Source organism: Choloepus didactylus, chromosome 2 (assembly GCF_015220235.1).
Source record: "Choloepus didactylus isolate mChoDid1 chromosome 2, mChoDid1.pri, whole genome shotgun sequence".
NCBI lineage: Eukaryota > Metazoa > Chordata > Mammalia > Pilosa > Megalonychidae > Choloepus > Choloepus didactylus.
The window spans coordinates 42,442,941-42,469,374 of NC_051308.1; the positions used below are offsets into that span (position 1 = coordinate 42,442,941).

The 26,434-nt window shown below is 34.3% G+C and overlaps 1 protein-coding gene across 10 annotated transcripts in view; it reads right to left on the reverse strand.

Moving 5' to 3' along the window:
• SPATA17 (spermatogenesis associated 17) overlaps window positions 1-26,434 on the reverse strand; it is a 332,947-nt gene that overhangs the window by 117,303 nt on the left and 189,210 nt on the right. For 6 of the 10 annotated variants that reach the window (XR_005214904.1, XM_037823700.1, XM_037823698.1 and 3 more), the window contains exon 9: window positions 17,176-17,311. The exons of the other annotated variants lie outside the window; for them this stretch is intronic. Coding sequence is in view for 5 of the 6 variants with exons in the window: in XM_037823700.1 (XP_037679628.1) it covers window positions 17,176-17,311 (136 nt within the window). In the remaining variant the exon portion in view is untranslated. The remainder of the gene's footprint in view (window positions 1-17,175; window positions 17,312-26,434) is intronic. 10 annotated transcript variants of the gene reach the window in all.

The following is a 26,434-nucleotide window of genomic DNA, read 5'->3' on the forward strand; positions in this document are numbered from 1 at the left end:
AGAAAGAGAATCTTGAGACTTAAATTTTAAAATAGCAAAGAAAATAAACAACTTCTTGAGTTAAACATGAAGTAAAAACATGAAGTAAAAATAGCTGAAGGAGCACTTCTGTCCCCAAGGAAAATACCTCAGAGAGTGTGGCTCTCTACCCTGCAAAATAGCTTGATTTGGAAGGCTGGATATTAACCAAAACTGTTATTTTCCCCTTCAGATTTTTGCCTTGAAACATCTCACAATGCTAAATAAAAAAACAGTGACGTATACCATTAGAGAGAAACCATGTGGGCTGAAAATAAATGATGTAGTTGATTTGTGACTTGATCAGAAGAATAAAATAAATGTAATACATCTTCTCTCCCAAAGAGTTGATATTTTGTAGCACATCATGGAGTAAATAATAGAGGCACCATTTTCCTACAGCCTGCTCCAAGGTGTATCTAAGAGCCGACAACCCATGGATTTGGTCTGGTATGTGCCTACCAGAAAAACTTCAATTTTGTAAGCCTCTTTTGGAAACTATATAGGATGATGAAAATTATTATTATTTTTCTTTTTTTTTTTGCTGAGCATAACTTCAATTGGAAAGAAAGTCTTAAAACTATCTGCCTCAAGACAGTACCTGTACACTTTGAAATCACAACTGGTTTTGCCGTTTGGTAGAAGAGACTTCCAAATGCCACCATGACCACTGCTTTGCACATCAGCATGAATTACTGCCAAAGATGCACATTCTTTTAAGAACAGTCCACTTCAGACCCAGAGTCTTTTCAGGAAATTTTTGTGAGTAAATATGAGGAGAATATGAAAAAGAGAAGTCTTAAATATGAAAAGTCTTGGAAAAATATTTTCAACTTTAAGTAGTAGTTTCAAAATACTTGAGAGAACAGTAAGAGCAACATAATAAGAAGGCGTTCATTCATGGATTGGATTACTAGGATGACTTTTTTATTATTACAACTACCCAATGCCCTATAGCCACACTATGCATGCCCCCAAAAAACCATGAATTCTTTTGAACAAATTCTTACTCTGGTAAATAAAGCCTAGTGGAAGATAATTATGCCAACTCCCTAATTGGCATAATTCTGGAGGAAGTGCTTCAGCAGGCTGAAGTAGAAAATGACAGTTTGATAATTTATGTGTGGACAGAAATTTATGTACACCTGGAGACATTGCTGATCTCTGTTGATGTTCGCTTCTGCTCAGATGTCCCTAAAATGATACATAGATTCTTAACTACCTGCAGTCATAGCCTACATCAACAATATGTACTCCATAACACATAACTTCAATGGCTTAAGGACAAAGAAAATGAATTCATATGACCTCAACCTAGAGAGTTCCTGAAAAATTTTATATTCCTTTATTCTAACCTCTGTTCTCCTGACAAAGCAAGTTATTGGAAGTCTGATCCCATATGAAATTATATACCTGGGTGAATTATTAATTTAGCATTTGTTGTCATTAGAACAGGAAAATTACAATCAAATAAATGTCAAAGATGATAAGCGCACTGCCATATTAAAAGGCATTTCAACATTTTATTCAAGTGAACCAACAGCAGTATTTTCACTGAAATTTACTTTTATAAAATTTCATTTTTTAGTCACAAAGATGAATTCATATCCACAATTTTATAAACAATTGAGAGTCATAACTGTGGAAAAAAAACCTTGTTGTTTTATTGTGACAGAAATGTCTAATAAAATAAAATTGAATATGCAAATTTTGTGCATATTTGTATATTTGCAGCTTTTCTCTGGAGAGAAGGTACATAGTTGCAATCACGTTTTCTAGGGTCAGATGTCAAAAAAAGGTGTCAAATTATTAACTTGAATTTTTAACAATATTTCTGAAGAAAAAAGCAGTCTACTGAATTAAACTGAAAACCTATCTTGCCATTCTATATTTTAGATAGAACTTGCCATGTAAAATAAGTACAAGAAATAAGTTAGATAAAAGTATTTTTCTACAAAGGAAAATAATACCACCTGGTTTAGGATGGCAGTAAGTGGAGGAAAGGTAGAGACTTGACTTACATTAATGATCTAGTACATGTCTATAGGTTGGCAAGCCTTGAGCACAAAAACCCAAGTCCATAATCATGTACCATGCACTTGTAACAGAAATTTTCTTTGTCTTGCATCATTCCTGTTAATTATACACTCATAAGGAAATACTGACAGCACAGAGTATCACTTTCATATGTTTCAAAACGTCAGAGAAGATTCTTTAGCTACTTCTCCCTTCCTCCCCACCCCATGGCACCTGTCTGCACGTGGTTAATAGCTATATAAAAAAAGGACAAAAGGACAAGAAAGATGCACCTTGAGTATATGTAGCAGATGTACTTAGTTCATGGTTTTGAAGGTAAACTATGTTTTTTACTATAACTTTAAAAAGAAAGCAGGTACACTGCCATCCCCATGAGGTCACGATATATTTTAATGGTGAAAATGATTACTTATTTATAAAAAATTAAAATACATATTGGAAAGAGAGGCAACAATTGAAAAAAATTTCAAATTTCAAATATTTCTTTGCTTTGGAATAGTAAATTTTACTAAGGGAGTGTTATAAGCTACATTGTAACCTACAGTAGAAAGAAGCTTTTTTGAAAGTGAACTTTATTTTTATGTTAGCATGTCATCAAAAGTCAATCCTCAAAGCCATCACTGATTATTTTAATGCTGCTAAACCATAATTTTATATATCTCTAGGAGCTACATGCTGAGATGATGTTCTTCATAGACTACCAAATACTTATATCGGATACCTGAAAATCTCCCAATCTGACAATTTCATGCAACTTCAGATCCCTTTTTATTGTCAGCATTTAAGTCTATTATATACCAGTAATAGAAGAGTTAGAAAGTTAAAATATGGGAAATGTTTTGGAGTTAAAAAAAGAAAAGCATATACATTGCCAACATATCTAATTCTATCATCTGTTTTCTTGTATTATTTTAGAATTTTCCTGCACTTTAAATTTTAGGTAACACTAGGAATAAATATGGAAATACTTTAAAATTACTTATATACTTGATATGTGGTATTTTTTACTTCCTTAATTATTGTATTAGAACTAAAAGTATATTAGTACTTGCAGAGTAGATTGCTTCCATTCTTTGGACACTATTTATGTATTTTTAATGCCAAAGCTAAAATGACATGATTTCTGAATTCAATTAGCAAAACAATATGCAGTGTCTCAAAAATCATACAGAGCTAAGGTAAGCAAAGCTTCAGGTTGGAATAGGTATCATTTCAAATTCCATTTATTTCTTTTTAAAAATTCAATTTCCAAGAAAATGCCTTAATTTTTTTAATGGTTCATAAGCTTTAGCAATATGAATAAGATCTACTGAATATGTTGACAGATAAAATGGAAGCAATTTTCTTAAAGCAGGACACATATGACATAAAAGTGAAGGAAAAAAGTATATGGTAAGTGCTATTTGTTCTTTATCGTTGCCTTAATAAATGTCATCCTGATATATATGGCATTACATTGGTTACCTACAGAGAAATGTGGACAGATATGCCACCAGTCATCTAATGGTAATTAATAAGATGTATAACAGAAACATTCAGAAGGGATATATAATAAAGAGATTAAGAACATCAAACAAATGCACACATATATACCATAAGGAGATGTATTTTGAGGCTAAGATGCAATTTTCATATCAGGGTTTAAATTTTTAAATACTAGACAATTGTGCATAACTTCATTGGGAGAGGAGGGATCTGTAATTAGGGAAGGTTTTCCTAAGGAAGGAGAGGGAGAAAACTAGTATGATTCCTTAGTTTTGGGCATAAGTGAGTATGTGGATTGAAGAAACGTGGGAAGAGATCAGATGTCACGGAGATGATGAAGAGTTCCATATTGGGCATATTAAGTGTGAGCTGTCTCTGGGCTAAGCAAAGAAAACAGTTGAAAGAGTAATATGCAACATTTTTTTTTTCTCTAATACTGTTTACAGGCAAGTTACATGATTAAATGAAGGAGGTAGGGAAAGCAAGACATTTATAATACAATAGACAAATGACAATGTATTGCTAGTTAGACAGTGTAATAAGTACCATCTAATTTTCTCCTTAGAATCCATTTATTTTTCAGTGCCCTAGATCATCATCAAGGGACCACATTTTCCAACTGAGGAATTACAAAAGAGGGAAATTAGATTTTATTAAATATTCCAGTTGTGAGCAAACACTTTACAAATAGCTGTCAGAATAGATTTAATAAGAAAGTAAGGTCAACATTTATATCTTTGCAATCAACACTGTGGAATATTTTCACTAATTTTATACCTTTATAATATTTTATCAATATCCTTTAATTTAGCTGCTGCCCTGATTATCATTGCCACTTTTTAGTCATCTGATAATTCATATTTGTTAAACTTTTTACACGATGGAAGCTTTAAATTTTTTCTAATAGTTAAACCTTATAATAGCCACCTAAAAAGTAACTTGTAAGTTAATGCTGAGTTAAGGACACAATTTTTGATCTGTTATTTATATGACAAAAGTTACAAACTGCAGCATTCTCAAAATCTGCCTAGAAGTTGGCTTCCAGCATCTTCTGAGGATAAATGTGAATGTTTAGTTAAATAATTCAGTTAAGAATGCTTTTAGGAGAAAATACATTGCATTTAGGAGGAATTTGGAAAATATTCAATTAAGTGCATTAAAATGAATTAAATCCACAGCAATAATTTTCATAATAAAACCCTTTCTTCAAACAAAATCTCAAGCAGGAAACTGAATATGTGCAACAGATGTGTGGACTTGTTTTGTTTGAGTTGAGGAGCTGTTCAGTTCAGGGTTCAGGATGCTGGGAGCTCCTTCGAGCACTCTATTTAAATTGATATAAATTTAGAGGCTAATGCAAAATTAAGAGAACTATTTGAGTTGTCTTTTTTTTTTTTTTTTTTTTGTCTGTGTCTCTACTGGTTTCCTTTGTCTTTAACTTTGTAAAAGTTAAAAAGTATTAATCACCAACTTGGGAACTTACAAAAAATATTTTTCCAAGAGATACTTTTTATATTCTGATATAAAATCCAGTGGAAGATAAAAAAAGATAAGAAATTCTATCTGTAAATTAGAATCTGACTTAAGCAAGCTTCTACAAATTTACTTTTGAACTAACAGAATGAGATGCTTGAGATATTTAAATTTTAATATTTATTTTTATAATATTAAATATGAACTCTATAGTACATAAACTGAATTTATATGAATAAAAGTCAAATTTGGTCTTTCAGTCATCTAGGACTCAGTCGATTTATTGATATGATTTTATTATTACTGTCTAAATGGCTCTTGTTCTAATATTAATATGAAAGGGGCTAATATGGATAAATTTCAAAGTAATAGATACAGAAAGCACTAAGAAACTTAGGATATCATTAAAACATGATCAAAATATACTAATAGACTAGGAAAAGAAATCAAAAGTGTCAAAAATGTAATAAGAGCTAAAATATATGGCTGTTTACAATGTTGGTACATATCCTGCTAAGAGATTTATAAAATTCCTTAATTTAGTCATCACAACACTGAGAGACAGGTAAAATATTTTCCCCTTTTCACAGATGAGGAAACTGAGGTAGTGAGAGTTTAAATAAGCTTTCTCAAGATAATGCAATTATTAAAAGGCCAAAGAAGAAATCTGAACCAAGGGAATCTGACTCCAGAATGCAATCCATAATTATTATGGTTTAATGCCCCAAGTTTCATATGTAGTGATTTGAATAAGAGTCTTGAAATTGAGTGTTAGGTTGAGAAGGTAAATTCACATTTTTTTTCTAATTAATAAAATTCACATTTAGAAGTTAGAGTTCAATAAAAATTAAACCTTAAAGTGAATTTTAGAAATCCATGAAGTTCCAATTCTTACTATTTTTATTTAAAATCATTCTGGATGTATTGAGCAATGGAATTAACCAAAATTCTGAAATAGGATATAAATGTCAGATGACACAAAATAATCATTATTTGTGGATAACTATCTACCTGGAAAATCCAAGAGTATCAACTGATAAACAAGTTAGACCTATTAAGAAAGTTGTACAGTAACAAAAAATATACAGAAACAAAAATTATTATGTAACAAAAGAGCTAGTTAGGAAATAGAATGAGAAAGGTTTTCAAAATAGCAATAAAATACAAAATTCTTGAGAACAGAGGAGGAGGAGCTAAGATGGCAGCAGAGAGGAGTGGAAAACTGTTAGTCCCCCCCGGAACAATTCATAAATGACCAAAAAACTAGTAAAGAACCTGGAATAACTGCGGGGAGACAAACGTGACTGTCCACTAATCATCCACCAACCTGAATTGGGAAGAATGCCTGAGATCACGGCATAAAATCTGTAAGTAAAACTGTGAACCCGCGCTGAGAGCCAAGAGCCGAGAGCCCCTCCCTCACGGAAGCCGTGCAGTGCTACAGAGCAACACTCTCTCAGCCCAGCTCCAACTGGGTTTTTAATGTTAACTGCTCAATACAGACAGTGAATCCTCAACAAGCAGACAGAGGCTTTTGGTGACAACTGACCTTGGGAGAGTTGGGGGACATATCTGTCTCAGGACGGGGAGGCCAGAGGATCGGGTGCTATCTCTGGCTGACGGGTGAACCTGGGAGCTTTTCTGTCCCTTTCTGTCTCTGTGGAGAAAACCACAGCTGTTTTTGGCCCACAGAGCTTTGCAGTAAAGACAGCCTCAGCCATTTTAAAATCAAAACACTTTGATCAGCAGAGTCAGAGAGAGAAAGAACTTACTGATATGCAGATGACCTCTCTGGGAGGGGCATAGCTTCCCAAGAGGAAAGGGAGGGGCCCAGCTCTACTGCCTGCCTTTCCGAAACCAGACCCCAAAGCCTGGGGGAGGAGAGCCACAGGCCACACCCTCTTACACCAGCTGTTGACAGGCTGACAGGTGCATCTGCCAGGCAGAAAAGCACAGGTGTATCAATCCTCTAAGAAAAACCGTCAGGGAAGCCAGATACTGAATATTTCCTCCTTCTGTGACCTGAGCCTGTTCTCGTCTGGCAAAACCTGATTGGGGTGGCCTAGGAGGTCAGATGCCTAGACAACAGAAAACTACAACCTACACTAAGAAAAACGAACCCATGGCCCAGTAAAGGAACAAACGTACACTTCAACTTAGATACAGGAATTTAAACAACTAATGCTAAATCAATTCAAAAAGTTTAGAGAATATTTCACAAAAGAGATAGAGGCTGTAAAGAAAACACTGGGCATGCATAAGGCAGAAATTGAAAGTTCAAAAAAACAACTAGTAGAATCTATGGAAATGAAAGGCACAACACAAGAGATGAAAGACACAATGGAAACATACAACAGCAGACCTCAAGAGGCAGAAGAAAACACTCATGAACTGGAGAACAAAACACCTGAAAGCCTACACACAAAGGAGCAGATGGAGAAAAGAATGAAAAAATATGAGCAATGTCTCTGGGAATTTAAGGATGAAACAAAAGTATAGGAATGTACATATCATTGGTGTCCCAGAAGGAGAAGAGAAGGGAAAAGGGGCAGAGGCAATAATAGAGGAAATAATCAATGAAAATTTCCCATCTCTTATGAAAGACATAAAATTACAGATCCAAGAAGCACAGCGTACCCCAAACAGAATAGATCTGAATAGGCCTATGCCAAGACACTTAATAATCAGATTATCAAATGTCAAAGACAAAGAGAGAATCCTGAAAGCAGCAAGAGAAAAGCAATCCATCACATATAAAGGAAGCTTAATAACACTATGTGCGGATGTCTCAGCAGAAACCATGGAGGCAAGAAGGAAGTGGTGTGATATATTTAAGATACTGAAAGAGAAAAACCGCCAACCAAGAACCCTATATCCAGCAAAGCTGTCCTTCAAATATGAGGGAGAGCTCAAAATATTTTCTGACAAACAGACAATGAGAGACTTTGTGAACAAGACACCCTCCCTACACAAAATACTAAAGGGAGCACTATAGAGTGATAAGACAGGAGTGTGTGGTTTGGAACACAATTTTGGGTGATGGTAGCATAGCAATCTAAGTACACTGAACAAAGATGCCTATGAATACGGTTGAGAGAGGAAGGCTGGGAGCATGTGAGACACCAGAAGAAAGGAGGAAAGATGAAGAATGGGACTGTGTAACTCAGTGATATCTAGAGTGTTCAACAATTGTGATAAAACGTACAAATATGTTCTTTTACGAGGGAGACCAAGCAAATGTCAACCTTGCAAGGTGTTAAAAATGGGGAGGCATTGGGGGAGGGATGCAATCAACGTAAACTAGAGACTGTAACTAACAGAATCATTGTATTATGCTTCCTTTAATGTAACAAAGGCAATATACCAAGGTAAATACAGATAAGAGGGGGGGATAGGGGAGGCATGTTAGACACTTGACATTCGTGGTGTTGTCTGACTTTTTATTCTACTTTGATTTAAGGTTACTTTTCCTTTTGCTACTTCCTAGCTGTCATTTTTTTTCCTCTTTCTTTTGCCTCTCTACCTTCTTTGACTCTCCCTCCTGCCTTGTGGAAGAAATGTAGATGCCTTTATATAGATAGTGGTGAAGGTGGTGAACACATAAATATGTGACCATACAGAGAACCATCGATTGTTTATTTAGGATGGAATGTATGGTGTGTGAACAAAACCATCTTAAAAAAAGAAAAAGGGTTGATGACAAAATCTCAAGGGCAATATACTGAGTGAAATAAGCCAGACACATAAGGGCAAATATTGCAGGGTCTCACTGATAAGAACTAATTACAATATGTAAATTCATAGACATGAAATATAAGGTACCAAAATATAGGACAAGGCTTAAGAATGGGGAGCAGTTGCTTAGTATGAGCAGAATGTTCAACTAGGATGAACTTAAATGTTTGGAAATGAACAGAGGTGTCTGTAGCAAGATGTGAGAATAAACAACAGTGCCAAATGGTGCGTGAATGAGGTTGAAAGGGGAAGCTGAGAGTCATATATGTCACCAGAAGGAAAGCTGGAGGTCAAAAGATGGGAATGTATAAAACTGAATCCTATGGTGGGCAATGTCCATGATTAGCTGTACAAATATTAGAAAACTCTTCCATGAACCAGAATAAATGTATGGCAATACAACTAGAAGTTAATAATAGAGGGGTATATAGGGAAGAAATATATACCTATTGCAAACTATATACTATGGTTAATAGTATTTCAACATTCTTTCATAAACAGTAACAAATGTTCTATACCAATACTACGAGTCAACAATTGAGGGGGGTTGGTTAGGGATGGGGGAGGACTCGAGTTTCCTTTTCTTTTTTTTTTTTTCTTTTGTCTTTTTTTTTCATCTTTCACTTTATTTCTTGTCTGAATTAATGAGAAGTTTCTAAAAATTGAACAAAAATTAAGTGCGGTGATGGATGCACAGCTGTATTAGGGTACCAGGGACAACTGATTGTACACTTTGGATAATTGTGTGGTATCTGAACAATCCCAATAAAAATTAAAAAGAAAAAAGAAAAAACAGAACAGAGCTCAGTGGGAAACAGACACACACAAAAATATAAAATCCTTAGGAATAAATCTAACAGCAAATGTATAGACCTTACATGAAGTAAACTACAGTTTTTACTGAAAGGTATAACATGTTCCTGGAGAGGAAAGCTTAACTTCGTTAAAATCAAGAAAATGTTAATTTAAACTATAATTTTACATCTAGCTGATTGGCAAAAAGCTTTAAAGTTACTAATAACATATGTTGGCAAGAATGAAGAATACCACAAATGCTTAGCTGCTGCTAGTGGGCACTAAATCTGTAAAACCCTCTAGAAATTTGTTTCTATGGAATAAATTTAAATATATACATATTCTACAATCTAAAAAATGTATCACTTTCCTATGTTCACCAGGAGACACACAGAGAAACAAAGCTAATATTTATATCTGCATGGTTTGTCAAAGTAAAAAGGCTAGAAATTACACAGATTCATCTTCAGTAAAATGGGTAAATTCTGGCACATTAATGTATGGAATACTTTGCACCAGTGAAAAAGAATGAAATACAGTTACACACAATGGAAATATTGCATAGCAAGTTGTAAAAAAAAAAAATACACATGCATGATTTATATATTTATATAAATACATTTATACAAAGTGCCCAAAACATGCCAAACATGATATTGTGTAGGAACATAAACATATGCAATTAAAATATAGAGAAAAACAAATTATAAAAACAAAACTCTAGAGAGTGGATACCTCTAGTTAGGAACAGTAAGGATGGAATCATAAAGAGGTCTACACAAGACTTCAAAAAATGGGATGCTCTTTTTCTAAACCAGGTGGAGAGTTCACTGAATCATTCTTTTTATAAATAATATTCTGGTATCTTGTGTCTGCTTGACATGCAATGAAGATAATTTTTAATATATAAAACTATGAGTGTTGTGCATAAAAGGACAGAGTTAATCAAACTATAATAACAGAAATTCTATAAAAATCCCAAAGTAAACAAAACATTAAATAAGTGAATAATAACAATAATGGAATTGCTAATCAGGGGGAAATGTTAGAGTAAATGGTACTAAGAAAACTCAGTAGCTATTTGAAAAATACAAAGTTGAATCACTATACAAGAATAAATTTCAGATTAATTTCTACTAACATAAAGGTAGCAGAAGAAACATAAGTGATTATTCAGTAATTAGAAGGACTTTACAAGAATATACTAGGCAAAAGTCATGAAGAAAAACATTGATAGGTCTTGGCACCTAAGAAGTTAAAACTTCTGAATTCCCCCTCCTCTAAAATCCTACAAATCTAATAGACAAATCATTAACTGGGAAAAATATTTACTACATTTGTGATAGACAAAGTGCCAGACCAGTTTTAGCAATACAGCAAATTAGAGGTTCAAAGATGCCTTTCTGTCCTATAAATGCTGGAAGGGATTTTTCCAAATTGGTGAAAGAAACCACAGATTAGGGAACACAGGAATTCCAAGCAGGATAAATAAGAAAAGATCTGCACCTAATCCGAGTGTTCATATATACAAAAACTGGAAAAATAATAAGAAAAAGAAATTTGTGAAGAGAAAGTTGAGCAAAAGATATAAACAGAATATACAAAAGAGCTTAAGTTGTTATCCAAGTAATGTAAGTATTTAATGACACCATTTTCATCTATAAAAACTAATGATAATAAAATACTCAGTGTTGATGAGAATGTAGGTAAATGAAAATTCACATAAATTTCTGGTTGGAAATGAAAACTATTTTAATCACCATAAGACATTTGGAAGATGGATCAAAAGCCTTTAAAATGTGCATACATTTTAACCTGAGATTTCTCAAGAGTAGCACTATTGACATTTTGGGCAGATAATTATTTGCTGTCCTGTGAATTGAAGGAAGTTTAGTAGCATCTGCCCATTAGATGCCAGTAGCACCCTGCTCCCTGGTTGTGACAACCAAAAATGCTTCTATATATTACCAACATTGTAAAATAGTCCCTGGTTGAAAACCACTGCTTTAACCTATATACCCATTTCTAGGAACTTTTTCTAACACATTTGTGGGCAAAGATTGAGTTGCAGGAATATTCAACTCAACATTGCTTCCAAATGTTCAACATTTTGAAATGTTGAACACTTGGAAAGAGTAATTTAAAAATTGAATTAATATAAAAAGCACAGGAAATTGGTTAAATGATGGTATCCACACAATGTAGCATAATTTAGTCATGCTAAACTTCTTCCATCTTATAAAAAGAATGCCTTGCTATGTATTTCCCTTCAGCTACAGTCCTATTTCTCTTGGCACTTCTACTGCCAACCTTATTCAAATTATTATCGACCCACAATATATCCTTTATTTTTTTTTACTCATCCTCAATCCACTTCACTCTGGTTTAGGTCCCATATTATCACTGAAGCAACTCTTGCTTAACCAATGACCTTCATGTTGCTAAATCTATGGGATATTTTCAGTCCTCTTATTTGACTTCACAGCATCATTTGACTTGGATTATCACTCCCTTCTTATTGCATTCTTTTTCTTTTACTCATTTAATAAGCACATCCTCTTAGTTTTCCACATTTATCTACCTCCATTACAGACTTACAAACTTTAAGGGGAACTTTTCATAAAGTTCAAGAATCACAGTGGGACTAAAAACATTCAGGAGGAAAATTTTATAGGCAAGCTATAAAACCACTCGCTGTCAAACAAAGATTCTGTCCTCCACCACAGTATTCAGCTGCACATCTAGGGCAACATCTTACCCAGAGGAATGTAAATCTTACAGACCTGAGAAGAAAATGTTTACCACAGTCTCTTTAGAGCTGTACAGTTATTATTAATCTGGCTGAGAGATCTCTTAGTCTCAAACTTAATTGCAGTTGCAAAATAAAAGTTTTTTTATGGTTTACCATGCTTCCTTATAAGAATCTGTTCCATTGTGTTTGTTCATCACTCAAATGAAATATTTTAGAGTCAAATGCAAATTGAGCCGTTAGGTTAATAATTATCAACTACTGTGGGCAGGCATAATTTTTTAAAAATCTTGGCTATATCACTGCACATATTATTCTTATTCACAAGTTAAAACAAATCAGAAACTTTTTCAAACTCATTTTTAAAACTGTAAGTGAAAATTACCAAATAATGTAACCAATCCATCAGAAACAAATCAGTGATTAAAAACTGAAACTAAGGTAAGTTCAAACATCTTAATTTTATACATCTATTCTTTGGGTTAAATGCTATTTAAATAAATAATACAATGTCGTGTTTTGTTCTGCTCAAAGTTCTTAAGTGCATTAAAGATGGGTGTATATCAAATACAAGCATATACAAATACATTTGAAGCTTTATAACAAAAATTTATATCAACCAATACTTTTCCTAAAGTCTACTGACTATAAGAAAACTAACTCATGTGTATTCAGTGGGAGGAAACTGAAGAACTTCACCCCTGGTGTGTTGTGAAAGAGACAGAAAAAAACATTTAAACTGAATATTTGATTATTGAAGGCCATCCACATAAGCAAAATATTTTCCCTCAATTACATGTAATTATTTAATTGTTTACATTTACTAATGAAATGAAACACCTCAAAACAAACAACTGCAAGGGGCTGTTTTTCAGTAAGTGCATAATCATCAATCAACATGTGTGGAAAGATTCTTAAAATTATATGAAGCTGGTCTGTTTAAACAGAAAGGCATATTTTATCCCAATCAATGCATAAATGTAAAATTATCCATAACTGAGGAATGTTTCTCTGCTGTACAGTTCAGCCGTAATGATCCCCACACATTGCACTTGCACATCAATTATGATAATCATAATCACGGTCGTTAAGCTGAATGTTCATTATTATCAGGATGCTGGTGACAGCAGATTCAATCACAGGGTGCAATGGGCAAGCAGTCACAGTATTACCCAAGTTTCTGCAGACAGCGATGTGCCACATTAAATCTATGATGTGTTCCACATCCCACTCCATTCCAAAAGCTGTAGACGGTAAAGGTCAACTTTATGTTCTGTGCAATATGCTTAGGTTCTCTAAATTAATTCTTTGGAGTGCCGGATATTTTTATGCTTTGTAGCTTATCAAATCCTGTTTAGGACCAAAATACATATGAAAATAATGAAAAAGGACTTCTCTACTGTTGTAATTCACCTGTAATAAGGCATATGAAGAAAGGATCTATTAATATAACCATCCTAAAAAAGACTCCTCCTGCATTTGGCAAATAGGAAAAACCTGAAATGGTCCCATTAAAATCAGTTGTCTAAAATGCACATTAAACTCATTCCATTTCAGATTAAGGCCTTAGACTATTATTTCTGCTTTGGTAAATATGAACATATGTGAATGTTTTGACAACCAAAAGAATTTTTTTAGTATATTGAATTTTTTATTGTCCATTTTTTTTTAGACCTACCAAAATAGATTAAATTAATAGTGACTGACTGGTAGAGTCTCCTTCCTTAAGTTCACTTCTGTTTTAAATATTGAGATCAGCATAATAAATAATATATAATTACAAAGTATTAACCCAAACTTTAAAAGTTTAACCACTCAACCTCCATGCTTAAAGATGAAGGAAGAGAAAGTAAGTTCTCCACTTAGACAATAATAAGATATGATGGAAAGGATGAAGAGAACAGCCAAACATACTTAACTGAGCTCTTGAAATCAATCTAGTATATTCAGCTACATCCTGTATGTCTTAAATGTGTGTAAATTGACAATCTTTGTCTTACACAGTAGACAATGATTCTTCCAAATGAAAATAGGTTATTTTTAGTGAGTATCCAAAAGACTCTACATTTCCATGATACTTCAGTTAGATGAATGTATATTCTTGGAATAGGTCAAAATGCATAAATAAGATGAGTGTGTTGTATAAAACCAAAAGGAAGTACTGTATTATTCTAGGAAACAAATTTTTTTTTTTTTTTCAGTGTAAGGTAACACCCTTTAATTATCTCACAATTCTGCAGGTCGGAATTCTGGGCAGACTCAGCCAGGATCTCTCTGAGTCTCACGAGGCTGACAACCTGGCATTGGCTGGGGACTTTTTTTTTTTTTTTTTTAATTTTGAAATAAATTCAAAGTTATATGAACAGTTGCAAAAACAATACTGGCCCCATACATAGAATTCCATCATACCCTGACCCCCCTCCCCCGATAGCTCAAGCCACCAACTTTAACATGCTGTCACATCGCTATTTCTTTCCCTCCCTCCCTATCATCCATCATCTATTGCCTTGTCTTCTGAACATATGAGTTAGCTGCACACATCCTTGAACATACACTATAATTCACGTATACACTTCCCATGAACAAGAACATTCTTTTATGCAATCCCATTAAGTGCAGCTAAGAAGTACAATAGATTCAACAATGATACAAAGCTTACATTCTGTATTTCCTTTTCCTTACGTCTCAACTGTGTCCCTTTGAGCCACCTGTCCTCTATCCTCCAGTCCCATCCAAGTTCATCTTTAGCATTCAATTGTCATCTAGTTAGACTTTTTTTTTTTTTTTTCAGTTGTGGAAACATATATACAGCCTAAATCTTCCCATTCCACACCCTCCCTAGCCTTTCATTAGTGGGATTAATCATGGGAAACAAATATTTTGCACACAGATATTTCTTACTCTGGAGTAGCTTAATGTCCTAAGATAAGGAGTTTATTTTTTAAAAAAGAAATGAACACTTTCCTTTAATTAAATAGAATGATAAGATGGCATAAAAGCAAAAATGTTCATGTCAAATGGATAATTAGATGCAGATCACATTATGTACATTCAAAATAAGAAATTAAAGAGTATTTTAAAAGTCATATTTAGCCTATATCCTGAATGGCTACATCATTAGATAACAACAATGCTAGAATAGTCTGATTGTGGAATTTTATGAAATGAAACCTTCATCATCATTTATATTTGTAAATCAGTTTGAAAGATGAACTAGATCAAACTACCTATTGTACATATTCCTTATAACACATGATTCTTATTTAGTGTTTTAGAAGGCTATTTTTTCAAAGATGACTTAGAAGCTGCAAAAGAAAAAGCTACTTTCTGAAATATACAACTTTCTCCTTAGAGCATGACTCACTCCTTGACAGTCCCATATCCTTTAAAAAAAAAAAAAGAACTTTTCTTAGAGTTTGTAAAAATCAAGAAAAATCTGTTTTTCTTGAGGGTGTGACATGTTTCAACATCTTGGAAAATGAGGATACCTCTGTAACTTGTGCTTTCCTCTTCCATTTGGCTGTTAACAAGCTGAAATTCTTAACTCAATTACCACTACAGTAATGGGTTCCTTTTATTTTGCTGGCATATACATTATTCTCTTTCTAGATCATTTCCCCTTATTTTACTTCAACAATATGATATTTTTGTATTTGCTTTTTAGTAAAGTACCTTAAATACCTTGTGGAAAGAGGGGGTATGTAAGTGTAAACCCTCAATGACATACTATTAATAAGACTGATACTAGGTTGAACTCAGAGAACTCCAGAACATCACTCACGAATTCATTTCATCTGTGTAAATTTTTCTATAAATAAATTATAATTTCTTAATTGTTAGAAAACATGTTAAACATAAAGCAAGAGCTTTCCCTTTTTGCCTCTTTTAATGAAAGACTTCATCTTTTCCCAATTTAGAAATTTTTTTCTACAGCTAAGATATATTATTCTAGAATCAGATGAAAAATATTTATTTGCTTTATTCCTTCATATATTATATTTTGTGACTAATGCTTTATAATTCTGAAGTCTTCATTGAACCTTTTATATGGGCAAGGAGCATTCATGTACATACTGTGTTTATTTAGTCTGATTGAAAGTTTTAATCTGAGACAAAAATTAAGAAAAATGCTATAGATATAAAACGTACTATAATGAACCAGAGCATTTAAATTTTGGGGAAAATCACAGTGCATAATGGTGGTTACACTAAATATTTTTAGAAAATCATGCTCTCTTATGAATGTTCTTGGAAATAACATGGATTATAAATATTTTTTAGACGCTAGATTTTTTTAAATCTACAAGAACAGTACAAAGATAAATCTGTAGTTATATAATATGTGCATGTATATGCATGCACATAGAGGTATGTTATATCTATTCAGATACACATACAACATGTGAGTCGTGTTACATGCATTATATATGTTATACATATGTCTCACATATACGCACATAAAGGACACATGGGCTACAGCATAACATATAAAATGTTACATACATACATGGCACACGTGTTACACAAATATTTTCATATTACATGCATGTGAGTTGCACTGATCTCCATGCACGAGAGTAAGCTACCTCCATTGTCTGACCACAGATTCGAGCCCTGACCTTGGCTGGCTTTGCCAATGATCCATACCATTGATAACAGGGTTGTTGAACCATACAAATAAGAACAACACAACACTGAAACAATAATTTAAAACAAATCTTCTACTGACATAGGTCAGTAGCACCAACTTTATATAAAACAGATGTAAATAATTTTGTAAGTATGAGGGTCTTACTTGTAATGAGAATATTTATATTTGAAATAATCAGTGATTTTTTAGCCTTTTAAAAGGTAGATCATTTTTTAATGCTGCATTAACTCACCTTGCCACTGATCCATTTCTTAGGATTTTCATCTCGGAAACGTTGATATCCACAAGAATCAGGACCATACTTGCTTGATGAATGCATTAATGGAAGGTAGTTTTTATTTTTATGGTAAGAAGAAAATGGCAAAAACCTGAAAGAGAATATTTAGGTGATATTCTTAAAGTGATTTCTAAAGACATTTGATTTTAAAAATCAGGATTAGTTGAAGTAGTATAGTATAGTGAATATAATGCATGCTTTGGAATCAAAATATCCGATTCCACTACAACCTCTGCCACTTAATATCTCTGTCACTAAACTTCTATGAATCTTCATTTCTATTATGCAAATGTATATAAACTCTCATCTCAAATTTTTGTGAGGCTCAAATATCCTGTAAATATAGGTAATGTAGACAATGTTAGATATTAAATCTATTAATTTACAGTGGTAAATAATTAGAAATTTTGATGTAAGTAAAGAAGTTTCTTAATTTTAAAACAGTTTCTCAAAATAAAAAGGACAGCCAGTACAGGGAATTCTTGTTGAAACTGTTTTCTTCAAATCTTGTTACCCAAATAATGAAGATCTTTTGGGTAGAGAGTGTGAGTAATGGGCTTTCCAGTCAGTCAGACCAGTACTCACATCTCAGCTTTGCCCTTTCTAACTGTGTTACCTCATGCAACTTGACTTGTGTGAGGGTTTTTTGTTTTAATGCAGTTTTTTTGAGATATATTCACATATGATACAATCATCCAATTGTTCACAGTATCATCATACAGTTGTGCTTTCATCACAAAAAATTTTTGAACATTTTCATTACTCCAAGAAATAAAAATGAAAATAAGAATAAAAATAAAAATAAAAGTATGAAAGAACACCCAAAACATCTCAATACTCCTTTTCCCCAGCTATTATTCATTTACTTTTTGTTCCCCTTTTTACTACTTATCTGTCCATATACTGGATAAAGGGAGTGTGAGCCACAATGTTTTCACAGTCACCAAGTCACACCATATAAACTACATAATTACACAATCATCTTTAAGAATCAAGGATACTGGATTGCAGTTCAACAGTTTCAGGAATTTCCTTCTAGCTATTCTAATACATTAATAACTAAAAAGGGACATCTGTAAAATGCACAATAACCTCCAGAATGAGCTCTCGACTCCGTTTGACATCTCTCAGGCACTGAAACTTTGTTTCACTTTTCTTCCCCTTTTTGGTCAAGAAGTTTTTCTCAATCCCACCATGCCAGTTCCAGGCTCATCCCAGGAGTCATGTCCCATGTTGCCAGGGAGATTTACCCCCCTGGGAATCACGTCCCATGTAGTGGGGAAGGCAGTGGGTTTACCTGCCAAGTTGGCTTAGAGAGAGAGGCCATATCTGAACAATAAAAGAGGTTCTCTGGAGATGACTCTTAGGCACAATTATAAGTAGGCTTAGTCTCTTCTTTGCAGTAACAAGCTTCATAAAGGCAAGCTCCAAGATTGAGGGCTTGGCCTACTATAATGGTAGTCCCCAATGCTTGAGAGAATATCATCAATTCCTCAGGTAGAGAAGCTTAATATTTCCACATTTTCCCCCAGTCTCTCAAGGGGGCTTTGCAAATACATTTTTATTCTCTGCCTAAATTACTCTGGGATTTATTGGGGCTTCACACTAAGTGGTAGAAACCAATCAGATCTCACTCCCTATTCAAAGTTCCATGTAATCATGGTGTTTGAATAAACTGACCTTACAAGTTAAATTATACAGCATGCTTCAGAAAATATAGATTTTCCACCAAAAAATCATCCATTCCTTTGGTTTCATATAGAAATTAAAGTTTTAAAACAGTCAATATCATCCTTTCCCCTTTAGTCTGGTTTACCTTAGTCCTAACCAAGTCTGTTTTGTTCTTGTCTCTAATTAAAGTCTGATCTCTTTTTCAGCTTCTATAACATTTGCTGTATGGGGTAATGCTGACATTCACAGCCGCTGAACTCGGGCTCTGAGTCTCATGTATCACACAGCTACCCGAAGTTCCAGGGGTTGACCAGGCTATACACAAACAGCTCATCATCTCAGAATTTAGAAACAGCCATTACATCTCATGAATACATGTGACAGCTTTAAGAGCTTACAGTCTAGGAACCTTTACCATAAGCCTTCCCCTGATAACTTATGCTCTCTGATTCAATTCTCAGAGTTAGCACATTATAGTTAGTCCATATTAGTGAGCTGTTACAATGTTTATCTTTTCAATTCTGGCTTATTTCACTTAACATACTATCTTCAAGTTTCAATTACCTAGTTGCGTACCTCACAACTTCATTTCTTCTTGCTGCTACTCAATATTCCCTTGAATGCATACACCACAGTTCACCATTTCATTTATCAGTCAATGTACACCATCCATTGCCAATCATGAATACTGCCACCATAAACACCAGTGTGCAATGTCCATCTGTGTCCCTGTTCTCAGTTCTTCCAAGTATATACCCAACAATGGGGTTGCAGGACCATATGGCAATTCCATAGCTAGCTTGCTGTGGAACCACCACACTTCCCTTCAGATGGGCTGCACTATTCTACTTCCCTACCAATGGTGAATAGGAACATCCCTCTCTCCACATTTTCTTCAGCACTTTTATCTCTCTGTTTATTTTTTAAACAGTTTCATTCACACACCATACAACTTTTCTAAGTAAACAATCAGTGATTCCCGGTATAGTCAAATAGTTATGCATTCAACTCCACAACCTATATAAGGACATTTCCATTTCTTCTGCAAAGAAAGAGGAAAAGGAGGGGGAAAATGAAGAATAAAAAATATAAAAGATAGAAGAAAAATAAAAATAAATTAAAATACAATGAAAAAATCAGACAACAATACCATCACCAAGAATCCCATATCACTCCCTTATAGGCCCCTCTTATAGACATTTAGCTTTGGTATATTGCCTTAGTTACAATTAACGGAAGCATCTTACAATGTTACCATTAACTATAGACTCTAGTTTGCATTGATTGTATTTTTCCCTTGTAACATCCAATTTTCAACACCTTACAATGCTGACATTCATTTCTTCTCCCTCTTTTAAAAACATTCTTATATTTGTACATTTCCTCACTATCATTGACCACTCTAGGTTTCACTAAGTTATAGAATACCAGTCTTTATCTTCTATCTTTCCTTCTGGTGTCATGCATGTCCCTAGCCTTCCTGTTTCAACCATACTCACACTCATCATTGTTCAGAGTACTTAAAATATTGTGCTACCATCACACGGTATTATGATATCCATTTCTGGATCTATAGAATCAATCTTGTTTATCCTTATGCACTCCTTCAGCATCAAAAGCCCAATTTCTAACCTCTTTCTAGCTCCTGATAACCTGTGTTCCCAACTTTAACTGTCAATCTTCACTCATCAATGTTAGTTCCTGTTAGTGAAGCTATAGAGCACCCATCCTTTTGTTTCTGGCTAATTTCATTCAACATAATGTCTACTGTCTACCATTTTGACTTTTGGAACTTATGTGTCATATCTTATTTTATTTCATTTTCCCTCTCTCTCTCTTTTTACTCTCACTGATAGTCTTCAGTTCTACTCTCTTCTTCAAACCTCTCTCTCCTGTCTTTTCCTATTCGCTTGTAGTGCTCCCTTTACTATTTCTTATAGAGCAGGTCTCTTTTTCACAAACTCTTTCAGTGTCTGTTGGTCTGAAAATATGTTAAACTACCCCTCATTTTGTTTGCCAGATGTAGAAGTCTTGGTTGGCAGTTTTTCTCTTTCAGTATCTTAAATATATCCTGCCACTGCCTTCTTACCGCCATGATTTCTACTGAGGAAATTGCACAGTCTTATCAAGCTTCCTTTGTATGTGATGGATCACTTTTCTCTTGCTGCTTTCAGAATTCTCTCTGTTTTGACAATTGATAATCTGATTATTATGTGTCATGGAGTAGGTCTATTCAGAACTATTCTGTTTGGGGTATGCTGCACTTCTTGGATCTGCAGTTTTATGCCTTTAATAAGAGATGGGAAAATTTCAGTGATTATTTCCTCCATTATTCTTTCTGTCCCTTTTCACTTCTACTTCTGGGACACCCATGACATGTATATTCATGTGCTTCCTGTTGTCATTCCATTCCCTGAGATCTCGCTCATATTTTTCCATTCTTTTCCCTATCTGTTCTTTTTTGTGTAAGATTTCAGATCTTCTGTCCTCTAGTTCCTGAATCCTTTCTTCTGCCTCTTCAAATTTGTTGTAAGCCTCCGTTGTGTTTTCTCATCTCTTCTATTGTGCCTTTCATTCCCTTAAGTTCTGCCAATTGTTTTTTCAACTTTCAAATTCTTCCTTATATTCCCCAAATATCTTCTTTATATCCTTCATCTCTTTTGTCATATCTTCCTCAACTTGTTGATTTGATTTTTGAATTGATTTAGCATATTTGCTTGAACATCTGTAACTAGTTTGTTTCAACTCCTGTATCTCATTTGAAGTATAAGTTTATCCCTTTGACTGGGCCATATCTTCATTTTTCCTAGTGTGATTCATAATTTTTTGTTGTCTAGGCATCTGCTTTCCTTGATTACCCCAATCAGATTTTCCCAGACCAGACGGGCCCAGGTCTGAGGAAGAGGGTATAATCAGTATTCAAGTTTCCCTGAGGATGAGACCCAGAAAGTTGTCAGACTTTCTTGTGAGGCCTCTAGATACTGTGCTTCTCCTATCCTGCCCAGCACGTGGCGCTTGTCAGTGACAGATTCCCACCATCATAAAGAGTTATGTTGCCTTTAATCCTCAGTAGATGCTGTCCCTGTCAGGGGCTGAGAGTGTCAGAAGCCATGATTAAGCTGTTTCTGTTTTCTCCCCCTGGACCCTAGGGTCTGAGTTCTTTGAGGGAGGGCAGCCACTTGAGCTGGTTCCCACCTCCCCCTTTTCTTAGGGAAGATGAGCCTTTTAGGGATTTGTCTCCTACATTTGACTTCTTTCTTTGTCTCTCTATCTTAACTCCACCTTTGCCTGGGTCAGAGCTGACAACTGAGAATGTCTGAGGCTTTCTCTAATTAGCTACTTAGAATGAGAGAAAAAAAGGAAAAAAAAAGAAAGCAATCCCCTTTTCAGAGCCAGTCCCTAGCCCCCCAGTTACCAGTCAAGAACCAAACTGGTTCCTGGTTCTGTGTGCCCCTTTTCTTGGCAACAGCCCTTTTTCAGTATTCTGAGCTCAGCTGACTCCAAATGCCTCTGTTTTTATTTATTTACATATTTTTTTTTTCCATCAGCTCCACCTCCTCTCTGCTAAGAGAAACCTACTGTTTTCTTTCCTGCTTTCTCCAGGTTTATCTGTGCTTGTAGCTTGTATTCCATAGTTCAGATTCATTAAATAAAACCACAGTTGGAACTTGGTTGAGCTACCTTCCCTTCCTCCTAGTAGACTGCTTCTTTTTCCCACAGGGAGTGTTTCAGCTCAGCCTGCCATGCTGGTGGGGGAGGGGTGCCAGTGCTGCAGTTTGGGGAGCTTTACCTACAATTCTTATGTTGAGATCTCAGTCATTCCATCCATTCCTGGCTGGTGTGCAATGTGTAATTGGCCTCAGATGTCCCCCAGCAGTTGTCCCCGATTATTTACTAGTTGTTCCTGGCTATATGCTAGTTGTTCCAGAGGACTAACTAAATTCCACACCTCCTTATATTTCAATTAATTTTGAATAGGATGAGTTGTGCTTTAACTTTGCAGTATATATAATTAAAAATAACTAATGCATCATTGTAAGCCCTCTAAAAAATTAAGTCAACTGTCTAATTCATAAAAGGGTATAAATGGTGAATATTTACTTTTTAATACAGAATAATCTAAGTTTTGGGAAAAAAAGGGTCAGGAAATAAATAACCATCTCTTTTTCTTACCTGCAACATGAAAAAGGAAGTGTTTTCATCATATATTTTAGAACCCAAATTATTTTCAGATAAACCTAATGTATAGCTGATTAATACCAATACAAAGATTTCAACAAATAGTCTACTAATCTATTAAGATGTTTTATTCTAGCAGAATTATGGTTGAAGAGATGTTAGGAAAGTGAACATCAATCTGGAATAGGGATTAGACAGACTTCATTTATAAATGAAGACAGCATTTGTTGAGATTTTAATGTGACCTCTTATAGGTGTTTAATACATAAAGTATTTTGTACTTAGAGTAGAATTCACAGCAAAGGTTAAAAGCTTGTAAACTATTTAAGCAGTGATATCTAGACCACAGGTCTCTGCCAGGGTGGAGAGTGGAATGTAAGTTTTTGGCAAGACTATCTGTTCAACTAGAGAGTGAGTTTGTATCGAAAGCTGTGAAATTTAAGTGGGAAGACATTTTTTGCCTTTCTCCTTACATATTTTCTATCTTAAAAGGAACAGAATACCTTGGACATATTATTCTTATTAACAATCTCAAAGTACGCTGGCTCAGTAATTTCACTACATCTATGCAACAACTTTCCAATATATATTTGGCAGAGCTGAATTTACTTTCCTCTAGTTGATTGTGGAAAGCTTTTAAAGAAATCTCCACAAAAAGATACTCATTTAAATTCCCTAGTTAAGCATCATTTGCACAGGCTCTTCTTTCGGGCCATTTATAACATCAAACATTTTAAAACTAAAAAAAGTTTCAGAAATGGCTAAAAATGATGAGCTCAGATATTTTAAGGAGTTGTATAAAAGATATAAGGAACATATAATTAGGAAGGAAAATAAGGCTGCAGGAAACACTTATACAAATTATTCTTAAGAAGTTTTAAGTACAAAATAACTGAAACTGACAAAAAAAAAGTGCTAAGGAAAAATCAAATGGTCTTTGTTGAGTTATAACCAGAGCAGTATATTCCAAACTATGGTCTGTGGAACAGCAGTTTCAAAACTTGGTAAAACAAAATGGGTAGAAGAATTCCATGGTCAAAAAGACTATGAGCTTCATGAAGCCAGGAGACTTTTACCTGTCTTTTTCAATGTTGTATCCCCAATGTCTAATATAATGTTGGGAACATATTAAGCAAACAATAATATTTCTTAAATGAATGAGCAAATAAGTTTGCAAAATGCCATATAATACATGTCCCATGTATGAAGTTCACACTAAATAAAAATATAATTAAGATTAAGAAGCTCTGTAAGTGCCAACAATCTTTTTAACTATTTTTTAATGTGCTTTTCTCCAAACTTACTAAACAGAAAACTCATTAACATCTTTCAGACTAGTGTTTTAAGAGACACAGTGTGGGAAATGTTATTTGGAGTAAGAAAAAGAAAAAAGTAAGCATAGGCCTGATACTGGGACAGCTAGTGTAATTTTAAACAACAAAGATAAATAACAATTGAGCTTTATTTTGCTTGTTTTCTTTTTCAGTGAGAATGATTTTGGTGACCAGACAGACTAGAACAAAATATATGTAACTTATTCAAACTCAGAGGCAAAATTCAGAATGTAAAAATCATTGAGAAACTATTTGTCAAGCATCATGTTAAATGCTCTGTGTAAGTCATGGGCTTTGTTCTTGAGGAGTTTATCTTCTAGAGCAATTTATATGTCTAGAAGGATCTGGCAGGTAACACAAATGAGCCAGATGCAACAGTTGAAGAGACTGCATGCTTTAATCAATTGTTGTCATGTAAGACTGTGGATTCACTGTTTCCAGATTTCTTAACTTTTAATGTCAGTTGAAACATATGAATTTTTAAAAGATTCAATTAACAATTTCTTTTCAATTTAATTTTTTTAAAAAATTGTGAGATCTAAATACAACACACCTGCAGACTGCACGCAGCTCACAGGCTACTAGCTTGCAAACACTGGTTTAGAATTTACAAGTGAGCATCAACCTTTGTCAATGACTTCAAAATTCTGACCAAGATAAATTATATCCCAAATTGCTGAGCAAGCTTTGGATGAGATCACCAAATTACCATTAATTCATAAGAAATTGGCAAGGAATTTGACAAGTTCTTTTTATGATATCCTGCAGGAACAATGTGGGAGAAATAAAAACTAGGTGATAGTTAAAGGAGAAAGCAAAAGCCACCAATGAATGAGTTCCCAATGACCAAATCTTTATACGGTACATTCTTTTTATCTCTCATACAACTTCAACTCTACATCAAATTGATCATCCACTTCTTATAGTGAATTCTTTTCTCTTTTGGTTTCCATAATATCTTTCTCTCCTGGTTCCTTTCCTTGCTTTCTTAGTTTCTTGACCAGCTCCTCATTTTCTGCCAATTCCTTAAATGAATGACCCTTAACCAGAATTGTGCATCAGAATCACCTGGGCATATTCTTCAAATATGTATGCTACTGCATCAAAATATCCATGATTGAGACCCAGGAATGTACGTATATGTGTTTGTATTTTTTTTTTTTTTAACTTTAATGTGATGCAGATAAGCAACCCAGGGTAAGAACCACTGCCCTAACCTTAAAGCAACTCCCAGAAATTTGTTCTTAATTTTCTTGATACATAGTTTCCTCCTCACAGATTCTTCCACCACCAAGATATTAACTACAACCCCTATTCTGGTGAATTTCAAATCTTTATTCCCATATACTATATCTTCCTTTAACTCAAGACCAGTATTTTCAAATGCACACTAGGAATATCTACCTAGATATACAATAAGAGTCTCAAATAGAGCTGCCCCAAATTAAACTCATATCCACACCCCTCATCTGAGAAAACCAGCAATTCTTCTTATATCATATTTTTTCTTAGTTAAGTAAGGACATCAACACAGTCTAGACAGTCTAGACAGTCACCTAGTTGAGAAGCCAGGAAGTTGGAAGGCCCTAGGGGCCCCTCCTGCCTCAGCACACCTTAATGTGAGGCAACCTTTGCTCAGGCGCTACTCTCAGGACATGCTGTATCTGATATGATGTAACACCTGCCTGCTCTCTATAGTTGTGGTCCATTTGCATTAACATATCCATTATTTTAACACATATTTAATTGTTGTGGTCCAAGTGTATGAATTGTGTGAGCTAGTTTTGATAATATAAATTGAACTAAATGGTTTCATTTTCAGGAATTTGAACTGAAAAACAGAATTAGTTGTGGGTGCTAGAGCTGGAAGATTATAGGCAATCAGTTCTAGAATGGCCTTAGTGACAAAGTGCAAACTGAAGATTTACTGGAAAGAAACTATTATTTTGCCAGATGAAGCTGGTTGGTAGAAAGAGGATAAGTAGCAGATGTGTAGATAAAAGCAGAGAAGCAACTAAAGGGAGAAAAAC